The 26,984-nt window shown below is 47.8% G+C and overlaps 1 protein-coding gene across 1 annotated transcript in view; it reads left to right on the top strand.

Moving 5' to 3' along the window:
- The window catches only part of PLEKHN1 (pleckstrin homology domain containing N1), a 69,011-nt gene that overhangs the window by 29,885 nt on the left and 12,142 nt on the right, over positions 1 to 26,984 (top strand). The window contains exons 3-8 of the mRNA XM_063145455.1: positions 168 to 314; positions 1,965 to 2,045; positions 5,187 to 5,274; positions 16,061 to 16,185; positions 18,844 to 18,993; positions 19,960 to 20,040. Coding sequence (XP_063001525.1) covers positions 168 to 314; positions 1,965 to 2,045; positions 5,187 to 5,274; positions 16,061 to 16,185; positions 18,844 to 18,993; positions 19,960 to 20,040 — 672 coding nt within the window. The remainder of the gene's footprint in view (positions 1 to 167; positions 315 to 1,964; positions 2,046 to 5,186; positions 5,275 to 16,060; positions 16,186 to 18,843; positions 18,994 to 19,959; positions 20,041 to 26,984) is intronic.

Here is a 26,984-nt window from a genome sequence, read left to right as displayed (position 1 = left end):
GAACTCATTCAAAGCTGTTGTGAATTTCTCTGTCAACTCTACTTTTGCTTGATCAGGGTTATGAACCCTCCAATCTCTCTTAGGACTTTATGGGTTGTGGTGAACTTTTTTTTTTTTTTTACCCTTTTAAAAATAACAGCAACATGGTTTGTTTTTCTTTGTTACAGAGCCTCACAAACCAGGAAAATGAGAAGGAGAACTTGGACCAGCGGTTCCCAGGCTTGTTCAAGAAAGGGAGGCGGAAGACGGTGGTCAGGAACATGGGGCAAATTATCCATTACTCCAAGGTCAAATTTAAATTTCAGCACAGTCCGGTGAGTTCTGCAGAGGAGGAAGAGCCAACTCCGCATTTGTCTTTTTATGTGTGCGGGGAGAAGGAAGAGTGATGTCTTTCTCAAAAGGGTGGGAGAAATGAGAGCAAAGCTTGCTTTTATTATGGAGCTACAATGAGGATGCTGCAACAAGATGTTGCAGTGTACCCCAGCCCCGAAGAGGAGCTCCAGCCAGTTTGGAATAAGAACCTTGCAGCCAGGGTTTTTTAAAAGCAAATTTTCCAACTTGCACAAGTGCCGTGTCTCACACACACACACACACACATGCCGCCCCCGCCCAAGCCAAACACATGATTTCTCTTTCACGACTAGACAGATTATGACCAACACTAGTAGCACCTTAAACATAAAGACAGATTGACAGGGTCATACGGATACCCAGGAAGGCCGACAGACCAAGAGAAATCCACCACTGGTTGTCACCTACAGCCCCCAGTTGAAACCAGTGCAACGGCTCATCAGTGAACTCCAACCCATCATCAGTACAGACACTTCTCTCTCACAAGCCTTGGGAGGCAGGCCAGTCCTGGCCTACAGACCACCTCCCAACCTGAAGCAGATGCTAACCAGCAATAGTAGAATCATAGAATCATAGAATAGTAGAGTTGGAAGGGGTCTATAAGGCCATCAAGTCCAACCCCCTGCTCAAGGCAGGAATCCACCCTAAAGCATCCCTGACAGATGGTTGTCCAGCTGCCTCTTGAAGGCCTCTAGTGTGGGAGAGCCCACAACCTCCCTAGATAACTGTTTCTATTGTCGTACTGCTCTAACAGTCAGGAAGTTTTTTCTGATGTCCAGCCAAAATCTGGCTTCCTTTAACTTGAGCCCGTTATTCCGTGTCCTGCACTCTGGGAGGATCGAGAAGAGATCCTGGCCCTCCTCTGTGTGACAACCTTTTAAGTATTTGAAGAGTGCTATCATGTCTTAGATGAACAGGTTTGACCCCAGGACAATCCTGGGATAAACCTTAGGTCTAGCTATGGCCTTAATTTCTTAATTTCTAGATGCACATAGCCTCAGTTCAGACAACACGTTTCACAACGGTGACTTTAGAACTCCACCGTGGAGTTTTTATACCCCCGTTGAGAAATGGGTTGTCCGGCGGGAAAACTCCACCCCACAGTGGAGTTGTGATTTTTTTAGAAAACACTCCACATGGTATATCCACGCTGTGCAGAGGAGAGTTCCTGCACAACTGTTGTGTTGTGTGGAGGGCTTCGTGGAGTTTTCCGTTGCTGCTGTGATTTTTTTTTTTTTTGTAGCACTGGCTGATGGGATACCATCGGGAGGGCCGGGGGAGGAGAGAGGGTGGAGGAACTGTCAATCAAACATCACGATGGATTTAACTCAACTCCACGGAAGCCCACAGTCACACAACAGTGGAGTTCGAACATGTGTGGGGAGTATCTCCTAAAAACTCAACCGTTGAGTGGAGTTTTCACACTGAGTTGATTAATAGGTTGTCCGAACTGAGCCAGGATCTAACTGATTTCAGGTGCCATTATTCCTATTCGTATTCTTAATTAATTTAATTTCTTTGCCACCCAATAGCCAAAGCTCCTCCTTAATCGTGCTTGAAATAAAATGAAAATGCTCAAAATAACATTTCTGAACGTGTCCTTTCTGTTGTAGGAAGTGAACGACTGTTACCTGGAACTGTTTCAAGCCTACCTCTATTTTCAATCCCTGGGGTCGAATGGACTCACCTACCAGGTAAAGGAGGCAAGATGCCATGTTGGTTAAAAAGGTCCCAAGTTCAGTCCTCTGCATCTCCAGGTAGGGCTGAGAAGGACCCTTTGCCACTGCCAGGCTCTAGATGTTTTTTATTTATTTTTATTTATTACATTTATATCCCACCTTTTTTTCCACCTTAAGGAACCCAAGGCGGTGTACATAATCCTCCTCCTCCTTTCCATGTTATCCTCACAACAACAACCCTGTGAGGTGGGTTGGGCTGAGAGTCTGTGACTGGCCCAAAGTCACCTCGTGGGTTTCCATGGCCGAGTGGGGACTAGAACCCAGATCTCCCGACTCCCAGTCCAACATCTTAGCTACTACGCCACACTGGTTTTGAACTGCACGTCCCTGGATTCTTGACCACTGGCCAGTGCTGGCAGAGGCTGATGGGAGTTGAAGTCCAAAACATCCGAAAAGTATCAAGTCCAGGAAGTGTGTGCTTTGGTCTTTCTTCAAAGCAAATACATTTGCTTACATTGTATGAATAACTTTGTCTTCCATGAATTTATCTAGTCCTTTCCTTTTTGTCTTAAACTTGCCTTGTCCAACCTGGTGCATTCCCCAGAAGTTTTGAACAGTAACTCTCAAGTTTCCTGACTGCTGGCCATGCTGACAGGGGACGATGGGAGTTGAAGTGCGAACATCTGGAGGGTGCCAGGTTGGGGAAGGCTCGAATGGACACTACTGAGTTAGACGGACCAAAGGTCTGACTTAGTATTAGGCAGCGTCCTACGCTTTATATTATCCAATATCTTTCAAATTCTCCCTCTGCAGGTCCTGTGTTGGTCATCTTTCTGTCCCACCCTCCAAGAAGCTCAAGGTGGCACATGTTTTATTCTCACAACAACCCTGCGAGGGAGGTTGAGGTGATAGGCTTGAAGCCGCCCTGATCTTCCTGGCTGAGCAGGAATATTTATTTATTTATTTATTTATTTATTTATTTATTTATTTATTTATTTATTTTATTCAATACATTTCTATACCGCTTTTCTGCTAAGTCACTCAAAGCGGTTTGCTTTTTTTAAAACAATAATAATAATAATGCTGAAGCCAACCGACAAACAGATGTTAACCACCTACCCCAAACCCAAGCAAACACGAGAATATAATTCTCTCAGGCCAAGTGAAGGTGTTCCCCTGCCCCACCATGAGCTGGGCTTCTCTTCTGCCTTTCCCTCAAGAGCCCCAGGGAAGGGGCCGCCCCATCAGCCTTCTCAGGCTGTTGATGGTTCTTTCAGGAGCTTTCTGGCCTGGGCTTGTTTTCGAACCCAGCCCACTGCCCTGTCTGCTTCACCACATGGGAAGCAAAAAGGAAAAAAAAGGTTGCTAACCGTAGCTGAGGGCTTTGTTTAGGGTCCACATCCTTGACGTGATCTGTGCTGCTCAGTTTATTTCTCCTCCTTTTCCATCATACCTGTGTCTGAGCTCATATTTGCTCCTAAACTTGCTGGATTTAGAGTCATAGAACCATAGAATAGTAGAGTAGGAAGGGTCCTATCAGGCCATCAAGTCCAACCCCCTGCTCAGTGCAGGAATCCACCCTAAAGCAGATGGCTGTCCAGCTGCCTCTTGAAGGCCACTAGTGTGGGAGAGCCCACCACCTCCCTAGGTCATGGGTTCCATTGTCGTACTGCTCTAACAGTCGGGAAGCTTTTCCTGAATCATAGAATAGTAGAGTTGGAAGGGGCCTCTAAGGCCATCGAGTCCAACCCCCTGCTCAATGCAGGAATCCTCCATAAAGCATTCCTAGCAGAGGGCTGACCAGTTGCCTCTTGAAGGCCTCAAGTATGGGAGAGTCCACGACCTCCCTAAGTCATTGGTTCCATTGTTGTACTGCTCTAACAGTCAGGAAGCTTTTCCTGTATCACAGAATAGTAGAGTTGGAAGGGGCCTCTAAGGCCATCGAGTCCAACCCCCTGCTCAATGCAGGAATCCACCCTAAAGCATCCCTGACAGATGGCTGTCCAGCTGCCTCTTGAAGGCCACTAGTGTGGGAGAGCCCACCACCTCCCTAGGTCATGGGTTCCATTGTCGTACTGCTCTAACAGTGAGTCGGGGCCGCATCAGGAATGAAGACCTGGGAGCCCAGCGACCGACTGTGGCTTATTTAAGCCACATGGGAGCCGGTGATTGTGCAATTCATGTCCCAGGCTTACACTCCCAGCTCGATGATGGAGCAGGCTGCCGGAAAACCAAGAAGGGAGCCCCCCACCTCCCAGGGGAAAACAATGGAGTTACTTCCTAAACTCATAGAATCATAGAATAGTAGAGTTGAAGGGGCCTATAAGGCCATCGAGTCCAACCCCTTGCTCAGTGCAGGACTTTCTTTGCTGTCTGATCAAACTCAATGCCCCCCTGATCCAAACAAGCCACTTGTGAGTTCCTCCTGAGAGGCGTGGAAAAAATGATGTATTTTCCCCTGAGGTCGTTCAAGGCAATTGCGTTGTCGTCTCGTGCTTGTGAATCACCCGGTGGCCCAAGCCAAGTGAAGGAACGTTTTTGCGTCTCAAAGCCTCTGCCCCCTTTTTAGGGGGCTTTCAAGGGTTAAGTTTTTACCTTGCACCACCCTTGACTCAGCACTGCCTGAGTCATGGTCCTCCAAAGCATCGTAGAAAAAAAAGACTCTCCCCTACCAGGCCTGGCTTCATTTCGGGCTGGTAGTCCGTTATTTATTTATTTATTTTATTACATTTATATACCGAAGCTCTCTGGGTGGTTTACAAAAGTTAAAAACAGTGAACATTAAAAACAGACGTTCAGACATTTAAAACCATCAAAAGCATAAAAACAGCAATATCCATTTAAAACAATTCTGGGGTCAGTTAAAAAACAACTCCGCATATGTTGTTAACTGCCTGGGAGAAGAGAAAAGTCTTAACCTGGTGCTGAAAAGATAACAATGTTGGCGCCCGGTGGGCCTCGTTGGGGAGATCATTCCATAATTGGGGGGCCACCACTGAGAAGGCCCTCTGCCTTGTTGCCATTCTCGCTTGTCCTTTTGAGAAATGCTTCCTTCGTGGTCCCAAGGAGGAGTGCATCGTCGGGAGAGTCTTCCAGATTTAAAAAGCGAGGCCGGTCAAAGGAAATGAGCTTGACCGTCACATTCTGCTTCCACAGGGTTTGCTCCCGTTGAGAGAACTCCAGCTGAATGAACTCGAAAGCCCTAAGGAAGCCCAACAGGAGGTTCATGCCTTCCAAATTACAGGTGAGGGTGATTTCTGTGTTCCTTTACTCATCTGGGCTGGATCAGACAATACCTCACGGCCCAGATGCTTGGGTTAAAATGGCCTGCTTCCCCCAGCCACCGACATTCTGGTTCTGACATCTTCAAGAGGTTGTAACGTAAGGATGTGGCCTGCATGTGTAAAACCCAGTGCATATAGGTTGATTTCAGATTATTTCCCTCCATGGAATCCAGTAATCCAGCACAGTTTAGGCCTATGTGTGGTAACAGGGCCGGCGCCACGGGTAGGCATGGTGGGGCGCCTGCCGAGGGTCCACATCTCAGCAGGGGCCGGTTGACAAGAGCGGCCCTCCTCTTCACCATGGCAACCTGCTTGTTCACCTGCCTCTCGCTCCGGTCTCAGGGCCCCTGCTGTTCCTTCATTTCATTTCATTTCAATACCACCCCAAAGCCAAACCTCCCTGGATGGTTCACAAAAATTAAAATCCATAGAATCATAGAATAGTAGAGTTGGAAGGGGCCTATAAGGCCATCGAGTCCAACCCCCTGCTCAGTGCAGGAATCCATCTTAAAGCATCCCTGAAAGATGTCTGTACAGATGCCTCTTGAATTCTTCTAGTATGGGAGAGCCCACAACTCCCCTAGGTAACTGGTTCCATTGTCGTACTGCTCTAACAGGAAGTTTTTCCTGATGTCCAGCCGGAATCTGGCTTCCTTTAACTTGAGCCCGTTATTCCGTGTCCTGCACTCTGGGAGGATCAAGAAGAGATCCTGGCCTTCCTCTGTGTGACCACCTTTGAAGTACTTGAAGAGTGCTATCATGTCTCCCCTCAATCTTCTCTTCTCCAGGCTAAACATGCCCAGTTCTTTCAGTCTCTCTTCATAGGGCTTTGTTTCCAGACCCCTGATCATCCTGGTTGCCCTCCTCTGAACACGCTCCAGCTTGACTGCATCCTTCTTGAAGTGTGATGCCCAGAACTGGATGCAATACTCAAGGGCCGAATAGAGAGGAACCAGTACCTCGCGTTATTTGGAAGCTCTACTTCTATTAATGCAGCCCAAAAGAGCATTTGCGTGTTTTGCAGCCACAACATAATACAAAATGTATAACGTAATTTTTTGGGGGAAACAATTTGAAACCGCTGAAAACAACGAACAGTAAAATAACAGGATACCCGATAAAACACCATCATATGCCACAAAGTGCCTGGGAGTAGAGGAAAGTCTTAATCTGGTTCTGAAAAGATGATAATGTTGGCACCAGGCAGAGCTCATTGGGGACAGCTTTCACAAGTGGGATGGGGGACACCACCGGGAAGGCCCACTCCCTTGCTGCCATCCTCTAAGCCTGAAGTTTCTTAATCTTTAACTTGGACTTGGACTGGACAGCCCTTCGAATAGAAGGCACTTTCAAACAGAAGACTGTCCTCTGACAGTTCTTCCAATAGAGGATTGCCCTCAGTAAAGTAGGTAACCTGGCTAGTCTCTGTAGGATTGAAGCACGTAGGCAGACAGCGTAAGCCAGCTCATTTGCTGGGGTTTGTCTGAGTCCACAATCTTTATCAGCTTGCTCTTTCTGACTACCTCATGCCTTCTAAAAGTTCGTCCTCGGTGGCTGAGGAGCAATTGCTATAAATCTGGAATGACTAAGCCCTCGGAGCCTCGGAGCAGACAGATTGCTCTCACAGGAAGGGCTTCTGCAAAGCATCATGACTCAGAACAAAGGGGAGGGGGGAGAGAGAGAGAGACAGAGAGAGAGAGACAGACAGACAGACAGACAGAGAGAGAAGGAAGGTGTGGAATGGAGTTTGATTGATTGATCATCCCAGAGTGCAGGACCCGGAATAGTGGGCTCAAGTTGCAGGAAGCCAGATTCCAGATGGACATCAGGAAAAACTTCCTGACTGTTAGAGCAGTACGACAATGGAATCAGTTACCTAGGGAGGTTGTGGGCTCTCCCACGCTTAGAGGCCTTCAAGAGGCAGCTGGACAACCATCTGTCAGGGATGCTTTAGGGTGGATTCCTGCATTGAGCGGGGGGTTGGACTCAATGGCCTTGTAGGCCCCTTCCAACTCTGCTATTCTATGATTCTATGTTGTTGGACTGCAAACACCCAGCATTCATCACTATTGGCTGTGTTGCCTAGGGCTCATGGGAGTTGCAGTCCAATAACATTTGTAGAACCGCACGTTTCCCACGCGTGGTGTAGTGCGTGGTTCTCACTTTGGGAGGGATGCAGAGGTGGCCCTGCCCAGAGGCTAGTTGAGGAACACCATCCTCCGCTGAGCCGTACTGCAATGAACAGGAGCTGTGCAAGAGCAAAATAGACCCTCCCGTCATTTCATAGATGAAAACACGGACACTCTTGTGTAGTATTCCCACCCTTACTTGCCTGTCAAGGCATTAGGATAGCAATGGCAAGGGATCATACCAAAACATAAATAGTTACAATGGCAAGAGTCGTTCTGGGTGCATATTTAATTAACAGCTCTGGAAGTATCAGGAAACCTTGGGTATAAACACAAAGGGAAGGGAATGTTGCCTAGCAAATAGGTGAAGTAAATAAGTTTCCTTTATAGCCTCCTCTCTGTGTGTGTTTGTGCATGTGTGTGTATAAAAAGACTAGCATGTTCAGTATGTTTTGTTCTTGTAGTAGTAGTGGTTTCGATCTGTTAGAAGCCTGGCCTGATTCACTCTGCTGTCTTAGGCCCCGGGCTAAGCAGCCCAAAGTATATTTGTTTATGATACTTAGTACAGCTTGTCAAGCCCTTCACTTCCGGGATTCAGTCTTATTCAGCCACTTCTGCTAACACAAGGATTCCTGGTTTATCCCCACATCTTCCACTGTTATGAACGGGAGATGGAGATAAATGTGATTGCCTGATTATTGCTACAAGTCACACCGTTGTTAAAGTCACAGTTATGGGAGCCAGTTGGAAAAGCTGGCAATTCTGGAAGTGGGGGCCATCTGGTTGGTGGGTTCGGAGCTCTTTTGAAAATGTGCTACTCTATTGGTTAGGGTTCAGGGGTGGAGTCTGGGAGCTGGTGGGCGGTGCTTGACAGCTCGGGGGCGGAGCTTGGTATGCTACGGGCATGGCCTAGTGGTACAAATTTGGATAGGACAGTGTTTAATAGACTTCGGGGAGCCAAGACGAAAATTTCCTTGATTCTGGCTCTTCGCCTTGAGATTTTGCTCCTTCTCTTGGAAACTCCGAGAAGAGGGTTAAAACAGCAACGTCGCCCCACCCTGAAAGGTTGCGTCATGCCTTGATATCTGGCCATTCTACTACTGGTCTCCCAACCTGCCTGGAGGCGAGTGAAAAATGAAATGTTTCTCTCTCTCTAAAAAAAACCAACCCCGTTCTTTTCAAATGGAATTGCCCTGAAGGGGAAGAGGTTGCCTTGCGATTTTTTAGATTGCAGAGGGGAAAAGTTCATGCCCTCTTCACGAGCCCAAGAACTGCTTATTATAACAGCGTCTGCAAAAACCTCAGACTGTACAGAGTTTGCAAACCGGGACGTTTCAGAATCTGGTGAAGCGGCTGACTGGGGGGGATCTACACTACTGCTTTTAAAGCGCTTTGAAAACGTTTTGAAACCTGTATATGCAGTTTGTCCTGGGCCCCAACAGTTGTCAAAACTGTTATAAAGCGCTTTAAAGCAGTAGTGTAGATCCCCCCTAGTGACTTAGAAGTCCCTCGGTTAACATGGCACATTCTCTCTCTGCTCCCAGCTCCTGCCAAAGCCCTGACAAGGACTCAGTGTCCAGGAGTAGATTCTCTCCATGATTGTTTTTAATTTGGGTGCGGGACGAGACGAGGTTCTCCCATGGGTGAGAGAGAAGTGAAAGCCTTTCGTGCCCAGGGACAGATTTGGTGATGGGGTGAGCTCAGGTAGGGTGACCCTGTGAAAAGGAGGACAAGGCTCCTGTACCTTTAACAGTTGCATAGAAAAAGGAATTTCAGCAGGTGTCATTTGTATGCATGTTGCACCTGGTGAAATGACTGCTTCATCACCACAGTTAAAGCTGCAGGAGCTACACTGCAGCTATACTGTGACCAGATTTAAAAGAGGGCAGCTTTAACTGTTGGGATGAAGAGGGAATTTCACCAGGTTCTCCATATATACAAATGACCCCTGCTGAAATTCCCTTTTCAATGCAACTGTTAAAGATACAGGAGCCCTGTCCTCCTTTTCATAGGGTCAGCCTAGCTCAGGTCCACAGTTTCGGCAGGAGGTTTAGAGCGGGTGTCAAGGGGCAGCATGAACAGGCACCCGCCGAGGGCCCACACCTCAGGAGGGGCCCACCAACAACACTTGCTGGAGTTTCTCCTCCCTTAAACCATTGCAAGCTGCTTGTTCACCTGCCTCTCGCTCTGGCCCAGACAACAGTGATGGTGAGAAGGAGGAGTAAATAGATGCCAGGTCCTCCTCGCTCACTGCCTCTCTGCCTCTCAAGCAAGCAAGGAAGAGCAGCCAGTGACCATGGTGGCGAGAAAGTCGACTCCATGAAGGAGGGCCCTCAAAAACCTAGAGCCAGCAAGTTGCGTGCCATCGTAGAGCCAGTGTGGCGTAGTGGCTAAAGTGTCGGGTTCTGGGTTCTATCTATTTATTTATTTATTTATTTATTACACTTATATACCGCCCCCATAGCCAGGGCTCTCTGGGCGGTTTACAGAAATTCTAAAATTGAGATAAAAACGAGTATACAAAATTTTAAACTCTAAAACACAGAACATACACACATAAAGCATTAAGAACCGTTAAAAAACTAAACATGTGGGTGATTAAGATGTGCCGCCATATGCCTGGGCAAAGAGGAAAGTCTTAACCTGACGCCGGAAAGATAGCAGCGTTGGTGCCAGGCGAGCCTCGTCAGGGAGATCGTTCCATAGTCTGGGGGCCACCACTGAAAAGGCCCTGTCCCTCATTGCCACACTCCGAGCCTTTCTCGGAGTAGGCACCCGGAGGAGGATCTTAGATGTTGAACGTAGTGACCGGGTATATTCATGGCGAGGGAGGCGTTCCGTCAGGCATTGTGGTCCCAAGCCGTGTGAGGCTTTATAGGTCAAAACCAGCACCTTGAATTGGGCTCGGAAACATACAGGCAGCCAGTGCAAGCGGACCAGAGCAGGTGTTATATGGTCGAACCTTCTGGTTCCCGAAATCAATCTGGCCGCTGCATTTTGCACAAGCTGCAGCTTCCGAACCCTCTTCAAAGGCAGCCCTACGTAGAGCGCATTGCAGTAATCTAACTTGGAGGTTACCAGAGCATGGACAACTGAAGCCAGGTTATCCCTGCCCAGATAGGGGCGTAGCTGGGCCACCAACCGGAGTTTGTAGAAGGCACTCCGTGCCACTGAGGTCACCTGAGCCTCAAGTGACAATGATGGGTCTAAAAGAACCCCCAAGCTACGAACCTGCTCCTTCAAGGTGAGTGCAATCCCATCTAGTCCCCATTCGGCCATGGAAACCCACGGGGTGACTTTGGGCCAGCCACGGACCCTCAGCCCGACCCACCTCACAGGGTTGTTGTTGTGAGGATAAACTGGAGAGGAGGAGGATTACGCATGCCGCCATGGGTTCCTTGCAGGAAAAAAGGCGGGATATAAATGCAATAATAAATAAATAAACAATAAATAGAATTGTAAGGTGCCCTCCAGATATCTGGCTTGATGATGGAATGATAGTCCAACACACCTGGAGGGCAAGTTGGGCTTGAAAGCTTCAACAGAAACTGAAGCTGTCGAGGGAGGGAGGTGTGTTGAATTCCTAAAGAAAAGAGGTGCCGGGGCTAATGCTTGCCACTTTGCTTGGAGGGAAGATCTCCTTAACACTAGCATGGGTCACGCTAACCGTGATAGTGGGGGCGCTGTGTTTGTTAATGATCAGGGTGGCCTTGTATCCCTATAAATAGATTTGTTTACATGTTTTAGATGGAATGAGAAAATAAAAGTCGGCTTGTCTATGTGCACTGAGAAAGGCAGGGAAATGTTAAGCAGAAGTACTCAGAGCTATTATTATTTAGGTTTTTAGGAAGCCTCTCTCTCTCTCTATCTCCCTCTCCCTCTCCTCTCCCTCTCCCTCTCCCTCTCTCTCTCTTTCACACACACACTTTTGTCATCACAGCAGCCCTGTGAAATTGGAGAGAGAAAGAGAGAGAGAGAGAGAGAGAGAGGTTGACCTGAGATCATACAGAGGGGACCTCTCTTAAAATACTAGAACCCGGGGTCATCCATGAAACTGATTGTTGGGAGATCCAGGACAAATAAAAGGAAGGACTTCTTCACACAGCGCATGATTAAATTATGGAATTCACTGCCGCAGGTTGTGGTGATGGCCACCAATTTGGATGGCTTCAAAAGGGGATTAGATAAATCCCTGGGGGCGAAGGCTATCCATGGCTTCTAGCCCTGATGGTTGTGTGCTATCTCCAGTATTCGAGGCAATAAGCCTGTGTGCCCCAGTTGCTGGGGAACATGGGTGGGAGGGTGCTGTTGCACCATGTCCTGCTTGTTCATCCATGGCCAACGGCTGGTTGGCCACTGTGTGAACAGAGTGCTGGACTAGATGGACCCCTGGTCTGATCCAGCAGGGCTCCTCTGATGTTCTTATGTTCTTATGACCTGAACCTGGTTCCTGCCAGAAGGAGAGTTGTATGTGCACAAAAAATAATAATATATTATATAGAGCCAGTATGGCACAGTGTTGGATTTGGACTGAGAAAACCTGGGTTCTGGTCCCATGAAGCTCACTGGGGGATTTGGGCCAGTCAGTGACTCTGCCTAGCCTACCTCACAGGGCTGTTGTGAGGATAAGAGGGAGAGGGAGAGGATTAGGTAAGCCGCCTTGGGTCGGTTGCAAGAAGGGAAAAGTCGGGATAGAACAACAACGACGTACTAATAGCAAATTCAGGTGCTGAGTTATGGCAGCTATGTAGCCAAAACAGGGACTATTGAGAAACGAAAGGGAGGTATAGGCTTACTTGGAGGAATCCCATAGTTTGTAAAATATGTGTGGGGGGAAATATGAGGGCAACCCCCCCCCCCACAAAAGCTCAATGAGGACTGAGAATGTTCAGTAGCTACAGAATGCTGATTTATTGTTCTCTCTTTGTGTGTGTGTGTGTCTGTGTGGATGGGATGAATGGAATGGAATATCATGTAAAAGGGCATGAGTGACTGGCTGGCTGGAACCTGGAACAGGACCATGCCACACTGCAACACTTCGTTGCACATACTGCCACTTCTGTATCTTTCTAATGGGGAGTTTATATTGCCTTGCAAAGGGAGGCATTGGGAGAACGCAGCCTTGTTCTGCCTCAGTTCCCCGGTGGGCACAATGTGAAATAAATTGTATTTCTCCCCCCTCCTGCCCCCGATTCTTGGCAACGTTGCAAAGCCGCATTAATCAGTGTTTGTGTTCAGCGGGATACATCCCAGGAGGCCAAAGTACTCGCTCTGCTGATAATGATTTGTTATGACGGTTCTCTTATCTTAGTGCTCCAACAGCCACCGTTGAGGCCGTTCTCAAAGCGTGTCTGATATTTGTTTTAATAAAGGGTGGGGCAATGAATGATTGATTGTTTAGCATAGGTCAGATCCCATTGACTGGAAGTGGGTGGCTGATAGCTCTCTAGTGTTTATCGTACTGACTGGGCAAGGGTGTGTGAGAGGCCGGGGTAAGCTGAGACGGCTGGAAAGACAGGAGCCGACAGGCGGATGGAGCTGGTTTTGCCCTTCGGAGAGAGAGCGTGCTGAAAGGGGCATGGAACCATAGAGCAGAAGGGGATGGAAGGTCAAGAGGAGGACTTTGCATGCAGGAATTCCCAGGCTCATTGCAAAGAGCTGAGCGCGACCAGTGTGCTGCGGGTGTTGGACTGGGTCTTGGGAGATCCACTCAGCCATGAAGCCCACTGAGTAACTTGAGGCCAGCCTCTCTCTCTCAGCCTGACCCGCCTCACAGGATTGTTGTTGTGAGGATAAAAATGAAGACAAGGAGGACCGGGAAAGCTCCCCTTCGGTTCCTTCCAAAAGGAAAAAAAAAAGACAGGATATAAACATAATAATATATATTTTTTTTAAAAAATGAATACAAAATAAAATTTAATCAAGGTACTCCAGACCTAACGGAAAGGCATCACGGGGGTTTGATTCGCAACTAGGGGACAGGGGTGGGGGAGTGAGAAATTCGGCCGGTTCACACGTACCGGTTTCCCTCGAATTATCCCCTACAGCGTTTATTATTATTATTATTATTATTATTATTATTATTTGTATCCCGCCTTTTGCCCAATGCTGGGCCTCAAGGCGGCCTTACAAAGTTTAAAATATACATGGGGGGAGGGAAACATAACCATAAACAATTTAAAAAATACACAACAAAATTATAAGACATTAACATAGATGGAGGGCCGGATTATTCTCCAAAGGCCTGCTGGAACAAAAAAGTTTTAGCCTGCTTCCGAAAGCCCATCAAGGAGGGAGCCAGCCTAGCTTCCCCGGGAAGAGAGTTCCAGAGCACCGGAGCAGCCACCGAGAAGGCCCTCTCCCATGTTCCCACCAAGCGTGCCTGTGAAGAAGGTGGGACTGAAAGAAGGGCTTCTCCAGAAGATCTCAAAGCACGGGCAGGCTCATAAGGGAGAATACGGTCTTTCAAATAACCTGGACCCGAACCATATAGAGCTGTCGTTGTCCTTATTGCTAGCTATATCACACCCCGGGCGGCAGTGCTCCTAAGCTCCCTTGCATACCAGGAATGGGTTTAAGGGGGGAAATGTAAAAAAAAATCATTAAAAAATCAACGGATGTCCCAATCCGATTCAAATTTGGTATGCTTAAAGCTCTCCTTCATATATATTACTGTGCCAATTTTGATGTCTTTAAAACTTATGCAGATGTAAGCATTTGTTTAATTTTTAGCTTAAAAGTATCAAATCCTGCTCCTGCGCCCCCCAGTGGCCGCTTGGAAAACGACAAATGATTCACTCCAAAACTACTAGCAAAATACCTCGATTCTTTTCCCTTTATAGCACAATTAAAACAGGATGCCTGGGAGTGCTTCACAGTCAATGCAGATTATAAGATGGAAAACTTCAGAGTCCTTTGCATGCAATTTGTAGTGAGTGCACAGTATAACCCTGGTGTGATACAGCTCTGAACGAAATGTGTGCTTCCTGAACCGGAATGGAGATGTTTGCACTTTCCCAGATTTGCGACGCAATTTGCAAGTCGAAAAACATGCGCAATTATTGCCTATGATGGGAGAAAGTGTGCACAAAACTGCGTTCTATTAGGAGACATCGCTTGCAAAAGTGCACATACTTAGGAAAGTGTATAAATAGGTTCACCTGGAACCCTGAACAAGAGCATTTTACACCTTAACATTTTGTTGCAGGTCCCACTTGCAAATAATGTTTGTGTTTGGGAAGGAACACCCTCCTTAACCCCCACCCCCAAATTACGCAGTCACCCTGTTGATGCTTCGACTTTTTGTGCTGCATGTGTCTTAGCTTGCTTGCTAAAGGCAACCTCCTCCACTGTATGCCACAGATTACAGAGCAGATAAGTTTTAGTTGTCTCTAGCAAGTAAGCCAAGCTACAAGCGACAGAGAATGTAAATAAAAACACAGGTTGTTTGGACAACCTGCCCAGGAGGAAGCTCTTTACCAGCCCACAAAGAATATTCTTGGTTTTGTATAGCACCATCGACAACAATAAAACAATGTCTTCCTGCCCTGAGAAACTTACAGTCTTAAATACGGTGATCGGGGGGGAATCCGCATGTCGTACCGAGACCGCTTCTAAGTGACCCCAGTGCGACGTGAAAGCGATCGTGTAACTTGCCTTTGGAAGAGCCGAGGAAGAGGCGTCCTTGCCGCCGCCGCCGCCACCCACAGACCTCCTCGCCGGCTGGGATGGAGAGCTCGGGGGAAGAAGGCGGGGTGGAGAGCTTCTTCCGCTCTCCACCCCGCCTTCTTCTGTTGAGCTCTCCGAGCCAGCCGGCGAGGAGGGAGTTGGGTGGCAGCGCTGCTGCCGCCGCCGGCAAAGACGCTTCTTCCTCGTCTCTTTTACAGGCAAGTTACACGATCGTTTTCGGGGTGCACTGGGGGCGGATGGAAGCGCCCTGAGAACGACGTGCGGATTCCCCCCCGGTTCAGGCTGGCCCACCCCTGCTGCAAAATCACACCGTTGAGGCCTTCCTGAACTGTATCACCACAGGCAGGCTGGATTTTTGAATGCACCCCTTCCTTTAAAAATACCCCCCCACCACCTTACATATACAAAATGAACACATTGTGGAGGAAGGTCGTAGTCTCCCCTGGTGTGCTGGTTTTCTACGTGCAGGGAGCACTGAATCATATAATTCCGCCAACTATAGAGCTGCAGGCCAGGACAGACTTCAGTTACAGGAAGCCAGATTCCAGCTGGACATCAGGAAAAACTTCCTGACTGTTAGAGCAGTGCGACAACGGAACCAGTTACCTAGGGAGGTTGTGGGCTCTCCCACACTAGAGGCCTTCAAGAGGCAGCTGGACAACCCTCTCACAGGGATGCTTTAGGGTGGAGTCCTGCCTTGAGCAGGGGGTTGGACTTGATGGCCTTATAGGCCCCTTCCAACTCTATTTATGATTCTATGATTCTATGTAATTCATGAGTGTAGTAGCTCAGCTTTGAGGCACTGAGCGTCACACCTAGCCTGCGCCCCCCAAAAAACAGTTCTGTTAGAGCAAATATCCATTCTGCCAGCAATGTTATTCAGTCTTTGAAAACTGTCAAAATGTCCCTCTACCTTTCGCCTTTCCAGGTCCCTTGCTGAACCCTCTGGTAGTCTACTGCCCTGACAGGTCGGAGTTGAAACGCTGGCTCTACCACTTAGAGAAGCAAATCCGTTTAAATGGAGGGAGCCTCGATTTCCCCTTCTTGACTCAGGTGAGCGTCTGCTTTGGAGGTCTCCTTGATATCGGCAGAGGGTGAATTGGTGCAATAGAAATGCATGTTTATATTACGATTCCTTTCCCGCTGCCCATCAGCGTTCCCCAGCACTGTGCTCACCCAGTGGTCAACCAGCTACCCACAAGCAGGATATGCGTGCAACAGCACTTTCCGGTTCGTGTTCCCCAGTGTACTGCCTCTGATGCTGGAGGTACCATATCACCATCAGGGCTAGTAGCCATTGATAGCCATCACCTCCATTAATTTGTCCACACACCCCTTTTAAAGCCATCCAAATTGGTGGACATCACCACGTCTTGTGGAAGTGAATCCCATAACTGTGGGAGGACGGACTTCTTTTTGTCTACCTTGAATCGCATTTCACATGGGCTGTAGAACAGCCATCTTGAACATGGGGCCTTCCGGATTTATTTATTTATTTATTGCATTTTTATGCCGCCCAATAGCTGAAGCTCCCTGGGCGGTTGACAAAAATTAAAACCATTCGAAGTATAAAACAAACAGTATAAAAACGTGATATAAAAGCACAACCAGGATGAAAAAAAAAATGTTTTGGACTACGACTTCACCATTGGTCTTGCTGGGTGTGGCTGATGGGAGTTGTAGTCTAGAGGGGGGCTGTTATAGAATCTTGATTTTTTTTCCCCCCAATTAAAAAAAACTTTTTAAAATGCAAGATTAATTTGTTGAGATGCTGAATTGTGTGCCAAGCACAAAGTCGGTGCTTGGGTGAAATTGTAGAATAAAAGCAGCCAAAGGCTAAAGTTACAAAATGCTAAAATGTCTGTCTTGAGCACTGGCGGCAAACTGGCTTATTCTGCACCCGTTTGATCTCCCGGCTCCCTGCTTTTCCAGGAATGCTCCTGTGCTGGTGGGGTGTCAAAGAGAGGTGCGAGGTTTTTTTTATTATTATCTTTTCCTAAAACAAAAAGGCGTTCGTTTGCGTGGGAAACGCAGAGCCAGCAGGTGTGAAACTGGATGCCGTCCCAGTATCTGCACCTGCGAGATGCGGGTTTTGCCCTTTCGTCAGCAAGGCCCGGGAATTCCTGAGCTGAAAGGCTCTCTCGCACTGCAAAACCGGCCTTGGCATGAGTAATTCTGCCCGGGACAAGGAAGCAAGAGATATTTGCCAGAGAAGGGAGAGAGAGAGCGAGTTGACGGGGGTTTCTCACACATCACACTTTCCAGTCTGGCTCCTGACAGCTCAGCTTCGGCGGCTGCTTTTGACTTATAAAGAGAAAGGCATTCTGTCCTTGACGAAAATTCGGTGTATGGCAGGCAAAAGACAAACAAGCATAACCCGTTTGGAGGCTGTGCTGTGTTGTCTAATAACTTCTACAAGCAGCGATTCCATTCAGCATTGTAAATGGCCCGTAAGCCGCCAGGGCATTTGGGCATGCAGTGGTATAGTTAAAGTTGGAGTTCAGCGCCAAAGTCTAGTGTCCCGTAGCCCAGTTGGACACGGAACCACCACCCAGAGAAGAGCAGCGGTCAATGAGGGCATCAGGGTAGTGGAAGCATAGACCATTTTATTCCTGATGGTGGTGTGATGTAAGTGATTAAAATGCACAACTGCACATTTTCAGAGTATGTATCTATATACATACTCTGAAAATGTATATAGATATAGGAGGAGCTGAGGAGCCTTATGACGAAGGTGAAAGAAGAAAGTGCAAAAGCTGGGTTGCAGTTAAACTTCAAAAAAACCAAGATTATGGCAACCAGCTTGATTGGTAACTGGCAAATAGAGGGAGAAAACGTGGAGGCAGTGACAGACTTTGTATTTCTGGGCGCAAAGATTACTGCAGACGCTGACTGCAGCCAGGAAATCAGAAGACGTTTACTTCTTGGGAGGAGAGCAATGACAAATCTCGATAAAATAGTTAAGAGCAGAGACACCACACTGACAACAAAGGTCCGCATAGTTAAAGCCATGGTACTCCCCGTAGTAACCTATGGCTGCAAGAGCTGGACCATAAGGAAGGCTGAGCGAAGGAAGAGAGATGCTTTTGAACTGTGGTGTTGGAGGAAAATGCTGAGAGTGCCTTGGACTGCAAGAAGATCAAACCAGTCCATACTCCAGGAAATAAAGCCAGACTGCTCACTTGAGGGAATGGTATTAAAGGCAAAACTGAAGTACTTTGGCCACATAATGAGAAGACAGGATACCCTGGAGAAGAGGCTGATGCTAGGGAAAGTGGAAGGCAAAAGGAAGAGGGGCCGACCAAGGGCAAGATGGATGGAGGATATTCTGGAGGTGACAGACTTGACCTTGGGGGAGCGAGGGGTGGCAACGGCCGACAGAAAGCTCTGGCGTGGGCTGGTCCATGAAGTCACGAAGAGTCGGAAGCGACTGAACGAATAAACAACACAACATATGGGGGTGGGGGGAAAGTTCGTCTTAGAATCGAAGAGATACGGTAATCAGGGATGTAGAAGCAGTTGTAAAGCATTGAATGGCAGTTGTGGGGCAGGACGAGGGGGTGCTGAGAAATGTTAGTTGCGTGCTTCACATGGCTGTTTTAAAAAGGGTGTGTGTGTTAAGTGCAGGGTCTGAATTGACCTGAGTGCATCATGGTGGGCTTCCAGACGTCTGTGCCTGTGTTAACGTTAAGTTTGCATTTCCCTTTTTAGCACGACCAGAAGCAGAACTCCGTGGGGAGGGAACAGCTGAGATGGTCGGTGCAGAATGCCCCCGTGCAGGAGTGGAGGGGCACCCAGCGGGAATCTCTGGGGGACATCCTTTGCGTCTCCAAAGTGAAGCTGCAACACCTGCCTTTCCAGGTAGGACCAGGAAAGCACACATCCCGCTGGGAATCTACACGTCGTTGTGAGGGCGCTTACATGCTCCCCCAGTGGGCCCCCACAACAACTGTGTAGACCGAGCAAGAAGAGACGGAGGAAGAGGCGGCGGCGGCGGCGGCTGGGGAACCGGCCCGCATCCTTGCCGTCCGCCGCCGCCTCCCCGCCGGCCTCCTGCTGCCGGGCTAAGAGCCACCCGGGTCGGAGAGCTCGGCTTCCGCTTCCGCCGAGCTCTACGACCTGGGTGGCTCTTAGCCCGGCAGCAGGAGGCCGGCGGGGAGGCGGCGGCGGCAGCCTCCTCCGCCTCTTCCTCCGTCTCTTCTTGCTCAGTCTACACAGTCGTTGTGGGGGCGCACTGGGGGCGCATGTAAGCGCCCTCACAACGACGTGTAGATTCTTTGCCACAGTCTCTTATTTCGGATATTATTTCTCTTTATTTAACATTCGCTCCTATTGATTTGGTGTGGGTGTGTGGGTGTGTGGGCGGTCTGTTAGGTAAGAAGATTTTGCTCAAAATCTCTTTGCTTCATTTGGATAAGAGAAGATTGAGGGGAGACATGAGAGCACTCTTCAAATACTTGAAAGGTTGCCACACAGAGGAGGGCCAGGATCTCTTCTCCATCATCCCAGAGTGCAGGACACGGAATAACGGTCTCAAGTGACAGGAAGCCCAATTCCGACTGGATGTCAGGAAAAACGGCCTGATTGTTAGAGCAGTATGACAATGGAACCCATAACTTAGGGAGGCCGTGGGCTCATCCACATTAGAGGCCTTCAAGAGGCATCTGGACAGCCACCTGTCAGGGCTGCTTTAAGGTGGATTCCTGCCTTGAGTAGGGGGTTGGACTTGATGGCCTTATAGGCCCCTTCCAACTCTACTATTCTATGATTCTATGAATTTACAGTCATTGTTCTGCGTGAAGCTCAGTTGTCCTTGGTCTTCAACAGGAACAGCATGACCGACTCCTGATCCTCTATCCTTCCACCCTGGTAATAGTATCTGAAGAACGCAACAGCCTCTACTTTAAGGTATGAGCTTTCCTCCAGAACTCTTCTTGCACCCGTAACCTGGTTGTTTCATTTATTTCATTTATGTATTTGATTTACAATATTTATATACTGTTCCACATCCAAAGATTTCACAGCAGTGAACGACAGATAGGATAAGAGATTAAAAACAACGTATTAAGAATGACTGTGGTGTTTTTTTTTTAAAGAAACAGTTCTGATAAAACGGAGTTCTGTAAAACTCTAGCGGGAAGCTTCCTGAAACAACAGCGTTTTCAGAAGGCGCCTTGTCCTCTCCACTCACGTGGCTTAAATAAAAGCAGTCTTCAATATTTTTATTAATGACTCAAGAAAGCTATCAAGATTGATCTCTTCCGGCTGGCCTATCCTATGCTTTTAGGATGCTTTTAGGATGTTGTTAACAGTGTATACTATGTTTTTAATCAGTATTTTATGATTGCTGTTGTTCCTCGCCTCGTTCCAATCAGAGAGGCGGGTAAGAAATATATTATTATTATTATTATTATTATTATTATTATTATTATTAATCTGACTTCACATGGGTTGGAATAGCAGCTTTGTTTGCGAAAGGGAAGCCCTCCAACAAAGTTAGACAGCCGTCTAACGCTGTGTTTGCCCCCTCTGATTAAAGCGAAGCTTGCTGATTCCCCTATTCCGTTCCCTTTAAGGGGGCTGCCCCACAGCTCTGTGCCTCAACCTACTAGTCTTCCTTGGCTTCAGACTGCAAAGCTGTGCGCTAGTTGGAGAAGTCTACCCCTAGGAGCTGAACATGTCACTGCTGCCTTTAAACCACATGGGCATGTTAAAATTCATTAAAATTAATTAATGTGTTTAAAAAACAAAATAACCCCGATGTGCACACACCTAGGCTCCCCTAGTATGCATGGCAGTTTTCAGGTGCCTAGGTTTCACAGGGCGTTTTCAAAAGACCCCTTAAACCCTGCAGCAGGGTTTAAGGGGTCTCGTGCGATGCGTTTTGCTAAACCCGGCTCACTAACCACAGTCGGACCGTCTGCAGCAGGGTTAGCAGCTGTAACCGTGGCTTAAAGTGTTGTGTGCGACAGCACGGCTTGTGGTTAGTGCAAACCCCAGAGAACCAGTTTCGCTAACCGCAGAGCCTGAAGTGTTGTCTGAACAAGCCCACAGTCTTTGAGTTGTGGTGCTGACGGACGGACACGCATCCTTTTTATTATTATAGAACCTTCTCCAGCATCCTTCTTGAAGTGTGGTGGCCGCATAGTGTAGCTTAAAGCTCTTACTGCCAGTATCTAATCCTTAGGAGAAGCATTTCAGCTTTTCAGGATGGGGGAAAAAACTGCACAAAAGCCAGACAATGACCAGTGGGCGGAGGCAAGGGGGTTGGAATTGGGGGAAAGCAATGTGTCCATCTGTGGACCCCCACCCTAGAGCAGGATTTGGCCCCCTGTCCTGAGGTTCCCCACCCTGACTATAAGATGTTAGTAGCCCCAGAGTCTGAGAGGAATGAGATGAAATAAAGGGCTAAGAGAGCCATCTACAGAGCCATCTTGGGAATTCTTTAGAAAGGTGAAATTTGAATCCTGGACTTCTCGATTCTTGCCTCTTTCTCAGCCGGCTATGCTTCACCATTTCTCTTCCACTTGTTCTGTCTTGGCCCTGTTGTTCTTGTGTACTGAGCAGCCTGGCTCGACCTGCATTGTGTTCTTGGAAGGTTGCGAGCACAGAACAATATATATATATATATATATATATATATATATATATATATATATATATATTTTGGAAGGTCGGCCACCATGTTGGAGGTATTTTCATCCCCTTGGGAGGCTGTGGCTTCTGAATGTTTGTGGTTAACCTTTCTCAGAATGAGCAGGGCGGCGGCTACATTAGCATTCTTGTGAAGCTGATCCCTATGATATCATACGAAGCTCGGAGGCCATGCCCCTCTGGGGCCTGCGAATTGCCTGGGAACCATCTTGTAGATTTCCAGGCAATTTGCAGGACATAAGAACCTCCATGCTGGATCAGACCAAGGGTCCATCTAGTCTAGGGTGACCCTAGGAAAGGAGGACCGGGCTCCTGTATCTTTAACAGTTGCATTGAAAAGGAAAATTTCAGCAGGTGTCATTTGTATATATGGGGAACCTGGTGAAATTCCCTCTTCATCACAACAGTTAAATAGGGTGACCCTATGAAAAGGAGGACCGGGATCCTGTATTGCATAGCCCAGAGGCAAAGTTAAGTAGGGTGACCATACGAAAAGGAGGACAGGGCTCCTGTATTTTTGTTGCACAGAAAAGGGAATTTCAGCAGGTGTCATTTGTATATATAGAGAACCTGGTGAAATTCCCTCTTCATCACAACAGTTAAAGCTGCCCTCTTTTAAATCTGCTCACTCTAGTATAGCTCCTGTACCTTTAACTGTTGTGATGAAGAGGGAATTTCACCAGGTTCTCCATATATACAAATGACACCTGCTGAAATTCCCTTTTCTATGCCACTGTTAGAGATACAGGAGCCCTGACCTCCTTTTCATAGGGTCACCCTACATAACCATCAGGGCTAGTAGCCCTTGATTGGCTTCTCCTCCAGGAATTTATCCAATTCCCTTTTAAAGCCATCCAAATTGGTGGCCATCACCACCTCTTGTGGCAGTGAAGGTCAGCAAGGATTTCCGACTCTTGATTGTTTAACGATAGGAATAACATCCTCCCTGCCCCCATCCTCCTTGCCTGGTCTAAATTATTATTATTATTATTATTATTATTATTATTATTATTATTATTTCTATTTCTTACCCGCCTCTCCTTTTGGATCGAGTCACGGAACAACAAGTATAAAATACATAAAACTGAATTAAAAACATAGTATACATTATTAAAACATCCTAAAAAGATCCTAAAATATTGCTGAAATGAAGAGCGCTGTGAAAGGACTGTGAGCTCCATTCAGTTCTGGTTCTCAAAGCAAATTCCTGGGCTCAGAATTCTATTAAGTGCATGTCTTTTGCATCAGTTTATGGATTTAGGGCAAACCCGGCTCTACCATTAGGCAAAGGGGATTGTTTGCCTCAGGCGGCAAATGATGAGATACGGCAGCAAGGTGTTGGAGGGGAGAATTGTGTGCTACATGTTCTTCTTGGTGCCCCCTAAATTAGCCTGCTGCCTTCAGGTGTCCCATTATCGGTGTTGAAGAAAGATGTTCAGTCTTGAAGGAAAGCTTTTGTGCATGGAATCTTGGTCTTTGTCTCAGACAGCAAAATGTCTTTGGCCAGCCCTGATTTCGGTTTTCTAGTAAAAAAATAAATAAATTAGATCCGACAAGCTAGAAGTCTGCCTACCCTTAATGGAATGCGCAACCCTAAAGCATGAGCAAATGCGCTAGGAGGCCAGCAGTCATGTTAACCCTCGGTACAGCAGGCCTTTGTGTTTGTAATGCAGCTTTATGTAGCGACGCATCTGTGCAAACGGGCAGGTGATTCATCGCCCTGTGATGCCAACTGACTTTTCCGTCGGCACGCCTGGGCTTGGAATCGCCTTCTGTGTATGAAGTTCACCATTCCTGCCTGACTAGCTGATATCCGGACAGATTTGTGTATTGCAGATTGAAAAGAAGAAACAGAACTAGCTCTGTTTGATGCGAGCTATTGGGCATGCTATAGTAAATGCAGCCTGACCAGAGTCATTGGAGATCTATGGGGCGGCCTTAATAGAAGTATAGCTTCCAAATCGCACGAGGTACTGGTTCCCCTCTATTCGGCCCTGGTTCTGGGCACCACACTTCAAGAAGGATGCAGACAAGCTGGAGGGGGTTCAGAGGAGGGCAACCAGGATGATCAGGGGTCTGGAAACAAAGCCCTATGAAGAGAGACTGAAAGAACTGGGCATGTTTAGCCTGGAGAAGAGAAGATGGAGGGGAGACATGAGAGCACTCCTCAAATACTTAAAAGGTTGTCACACAGAGGAGGGCCAGGATCTCTTCTCGATCCTCCCAGAGTGCAGGACACGGAATAACGGGCTCAAGTGACAGGAAGCCAGATTCTAGCTGGACATCAGGAAAAACGTCCGGACTGTTAGAGCAGTACGACAACGGAACATGTTACCTAGGGAGGTTGTGGGCTCTCCCACACTAGAGGCCTTCAAGAGGCAGCTGGGCAACCATCTGTCAGGGATGTTTTAAGGTGGATTTCTGCATTGAGCAGGGGGTTGGACTTGATGGCTTTAGAGGCCCCTTCCACACTCTGAGATTCCCTCACATGACTCGAGTATGCCCTCCCGCGCATACATTTCGCATGACCGAACCTGCCCTTTCCATTCCTTGGTGTGCACTGTGGTTGACACAGCAATGCGCTTGACCTACAGTTGCATCGGAGGAGAACGCACGGTGAGAATCCCGTCGGCTCCCTCTTCTCCACAGAATCCTCCTAAGCTGACGTTTTGCCTGGGGCTTCTTCAGCAATGCCAGGCATCCTCTGAGGTTTGCCAGTCTTGCCCTCCCACCTGCCCTGGGGCTGGAACCGAGTTCGAAGGGAGCCAATTTCCCTTGCATACCGTGGTGGAGAAGAATGCCTCTCGCTCAGCGACTCTGTGCCGACCGCAAACTCTTCTTGAGGGGACAGTTAGTAACTGCAGTGGGCGTGTGGGTGTTCCTGTCTGAGCAGGCCACGTGGAAACGATCCTTTAATGACGCTTTGGAGGCTTTAATTGAAGCAGTGTGCGTGCCTCGGTGAGGAATGGTTGGGGAGAGAAGTAGCAAGCTGGATCTGTTACGAGGTTAAGTGAGCTGGCACCAGAGAGACGGGCGCAGTTGTAGGGCTGAAGCATGGGCCCACCCCTTCTTCCCAATGCTTTCCCATGCTTGAGCATCGGAAGCACAACCCACAGACTGCCCTCCCAATGTCCGTTCCCAATTATGTAGATGAGTAGGGTAGAAAAGCACTGGAAACAATGTGCGGTAATAATGCACGCTGGGGGACAGCAGCCAGCATCCCTAAAGACAATATCTGGCCTGAGCGAGGACCTCAGCTTGGCCCATCAGCCACTGGAAAACTGCTTCTCCTATCCAGTGTGGTGTAGTGGCTAAGGTGTTGGACTGGGAGTCAGGAGATCTGGGTTCTAGTCCCCACTCGGCCATGAAAACCCACTGGGTGACTTATTTATAATCCAGCTTATCTGGTGTGATGGCATGGGAGGCTGCAACCTTGATGAAGCTAAGCGGGTCTAGGCCTGGTCAATTTCTGGAAGGGTGACTACCAGGGAACCCCATGTACACTGATTCCTGCATTGGGCAAGGGGTTGGACTCGATGCCTTGTAGGCCCCTTCCAACTCTATGATTCTAACTCCTCCTCCTTGACCTGATAGCTCCATGCTAGGTGGTGGTGGTGGAGGAGGAAAGGACACTGGGGGAATCAACATCCTCTCTAACTTTCTCCCCATTCTTGAATCATAGAATCATAGAATAGTAGAGTTAGAAGGGACCTCTAAGGCCATCGAGTCCAACTCCCTGCTCAATGCAGGAATCCACCCTAAAGCATCCCTGACAGATGGTTCTCCAGCTGCCTCTTGAATGCCTCTAGTGTGGGAGAGCCCACAACCTCCCTAGGTAACTGGTTCCATTGTCGTACTGCTGTAACAGTCAGGAAGTTTTTCCTGCTGTCCAGCCGGAATCTGGCTTCCTGTCACTTGAGCCCATTAGTCAGTGTCCTGCACTCTGGGATGTTCAAGAAGAGATCCTGGCCCTCCTCTGTGTGACAACCTTTCAAGGACTTGAAGAGTGCTATCCTGTCTCCCCTCAGCCTTCTCTTCTCAAGGCTAAACACACCCAGTACTTTCAGTCTCTCTTCATAGGGCTTTGTTTCCAGACCCCTGATCCTCCTCGTTGCCCTCTTCTGAACCCTCTCCAGTTTGTCTGCATCCTTCTTGAAGTGTGGTGCCCAGAACCGACACAATACCTCAAGATGAGAACAGGCTTTGAGTCATCAAAATAACATAAGATCAGACCAAGGGTCCCTCTAGTCCCCAAAGTGGCCAACTGCCTGCCTGTGGAAAGCACACAAGTAGGTCATCAATGCAATAGCCCCCCTCATAGCCGTCTTCTAGCTTTCTTCTAGTACATTCTTCTGGCTGCAAGACTGCAGGCAATGTCTCTGTGTCAGGTACAGAGGCAGCAAAGTTTATGCGCCATCATGTACATGGCCCAATGCTCAGTTCTGGCATGAGTGTTTTAGTAACGGAGTCACCTCTGAACATGTTTTGGGGTGTCCCTCTCCCATTCAATCATTTCTTAAGAAGTGGTTCTTGCGTTATCTTTCTCTGCATTCGCCCTTTCCATCCTACGTTCACCCCCTTGTGGGCACACACACTTCTGTTTGGTTTTTGTGCAGAAAAGACCTTTGTTCCTTACAAGATCCTTGCCTTCCCAAAAATCACTTGGGGGAAAAAAAATCCAACTCAGACTGCAGCCATATCCTGAGCAAATTGTTTGAGAGAGTAAACAGTATTAGGGAACCTTCCAGGGATGAGATGTTTACAAAGGCATCTCAGGGGACAAAGTCCTTAGGTCATGGAATGGTCTGACTTTTTGCAGCATCAACTTCAGACCCTTGTCACAGATCCTGTGAGCCAAGGATGGTCTTCTAGGTTGTGAATAAAACACTCGTCTGATGTTGCTCATGGTATAAATCAAATAAATAATTAAGAAATAAACGTTGTCTGGAACGTTTTTGTGAATGAGACATGGCAACTGCACAGTAAAAACCCCATCTGGGGCTGCAATCCTATACCAGACAGTAAATCCAAAGAACCCAATAGGACTTATTTCTGAGAACCTGGTGAAATTCCCTCTTCATCACAACAGTTAAAGCTGCCCTCTTTTAAATCTGGTCACTCTAGTAGAGCTCCTGCAGCTTTAACTGTTGTGATGAAGAGGGAATTTCACCAGGTTCTCCATATAGACCAATGACACC

This window comes from Elgaria multicarinata, chromosome 20 (assembly GCF_023053635.1).
Source record: "Elgaria multicarinata webbii isolate HBS135686 ecotype San Diego chromosome 20, rElgMul1.1.pri, whole genome shotgun sequence".
NCBI lineage: Eukaryota > Metazoa > Chordata > Lepidosauria > Squamata > Anguidae > Elgaria > Elgaria multicarinata.
Note: the sequence above shows the minus strand (reverse complement) of the source record. Positions and strands in the feature narration are given on the sequence as shown.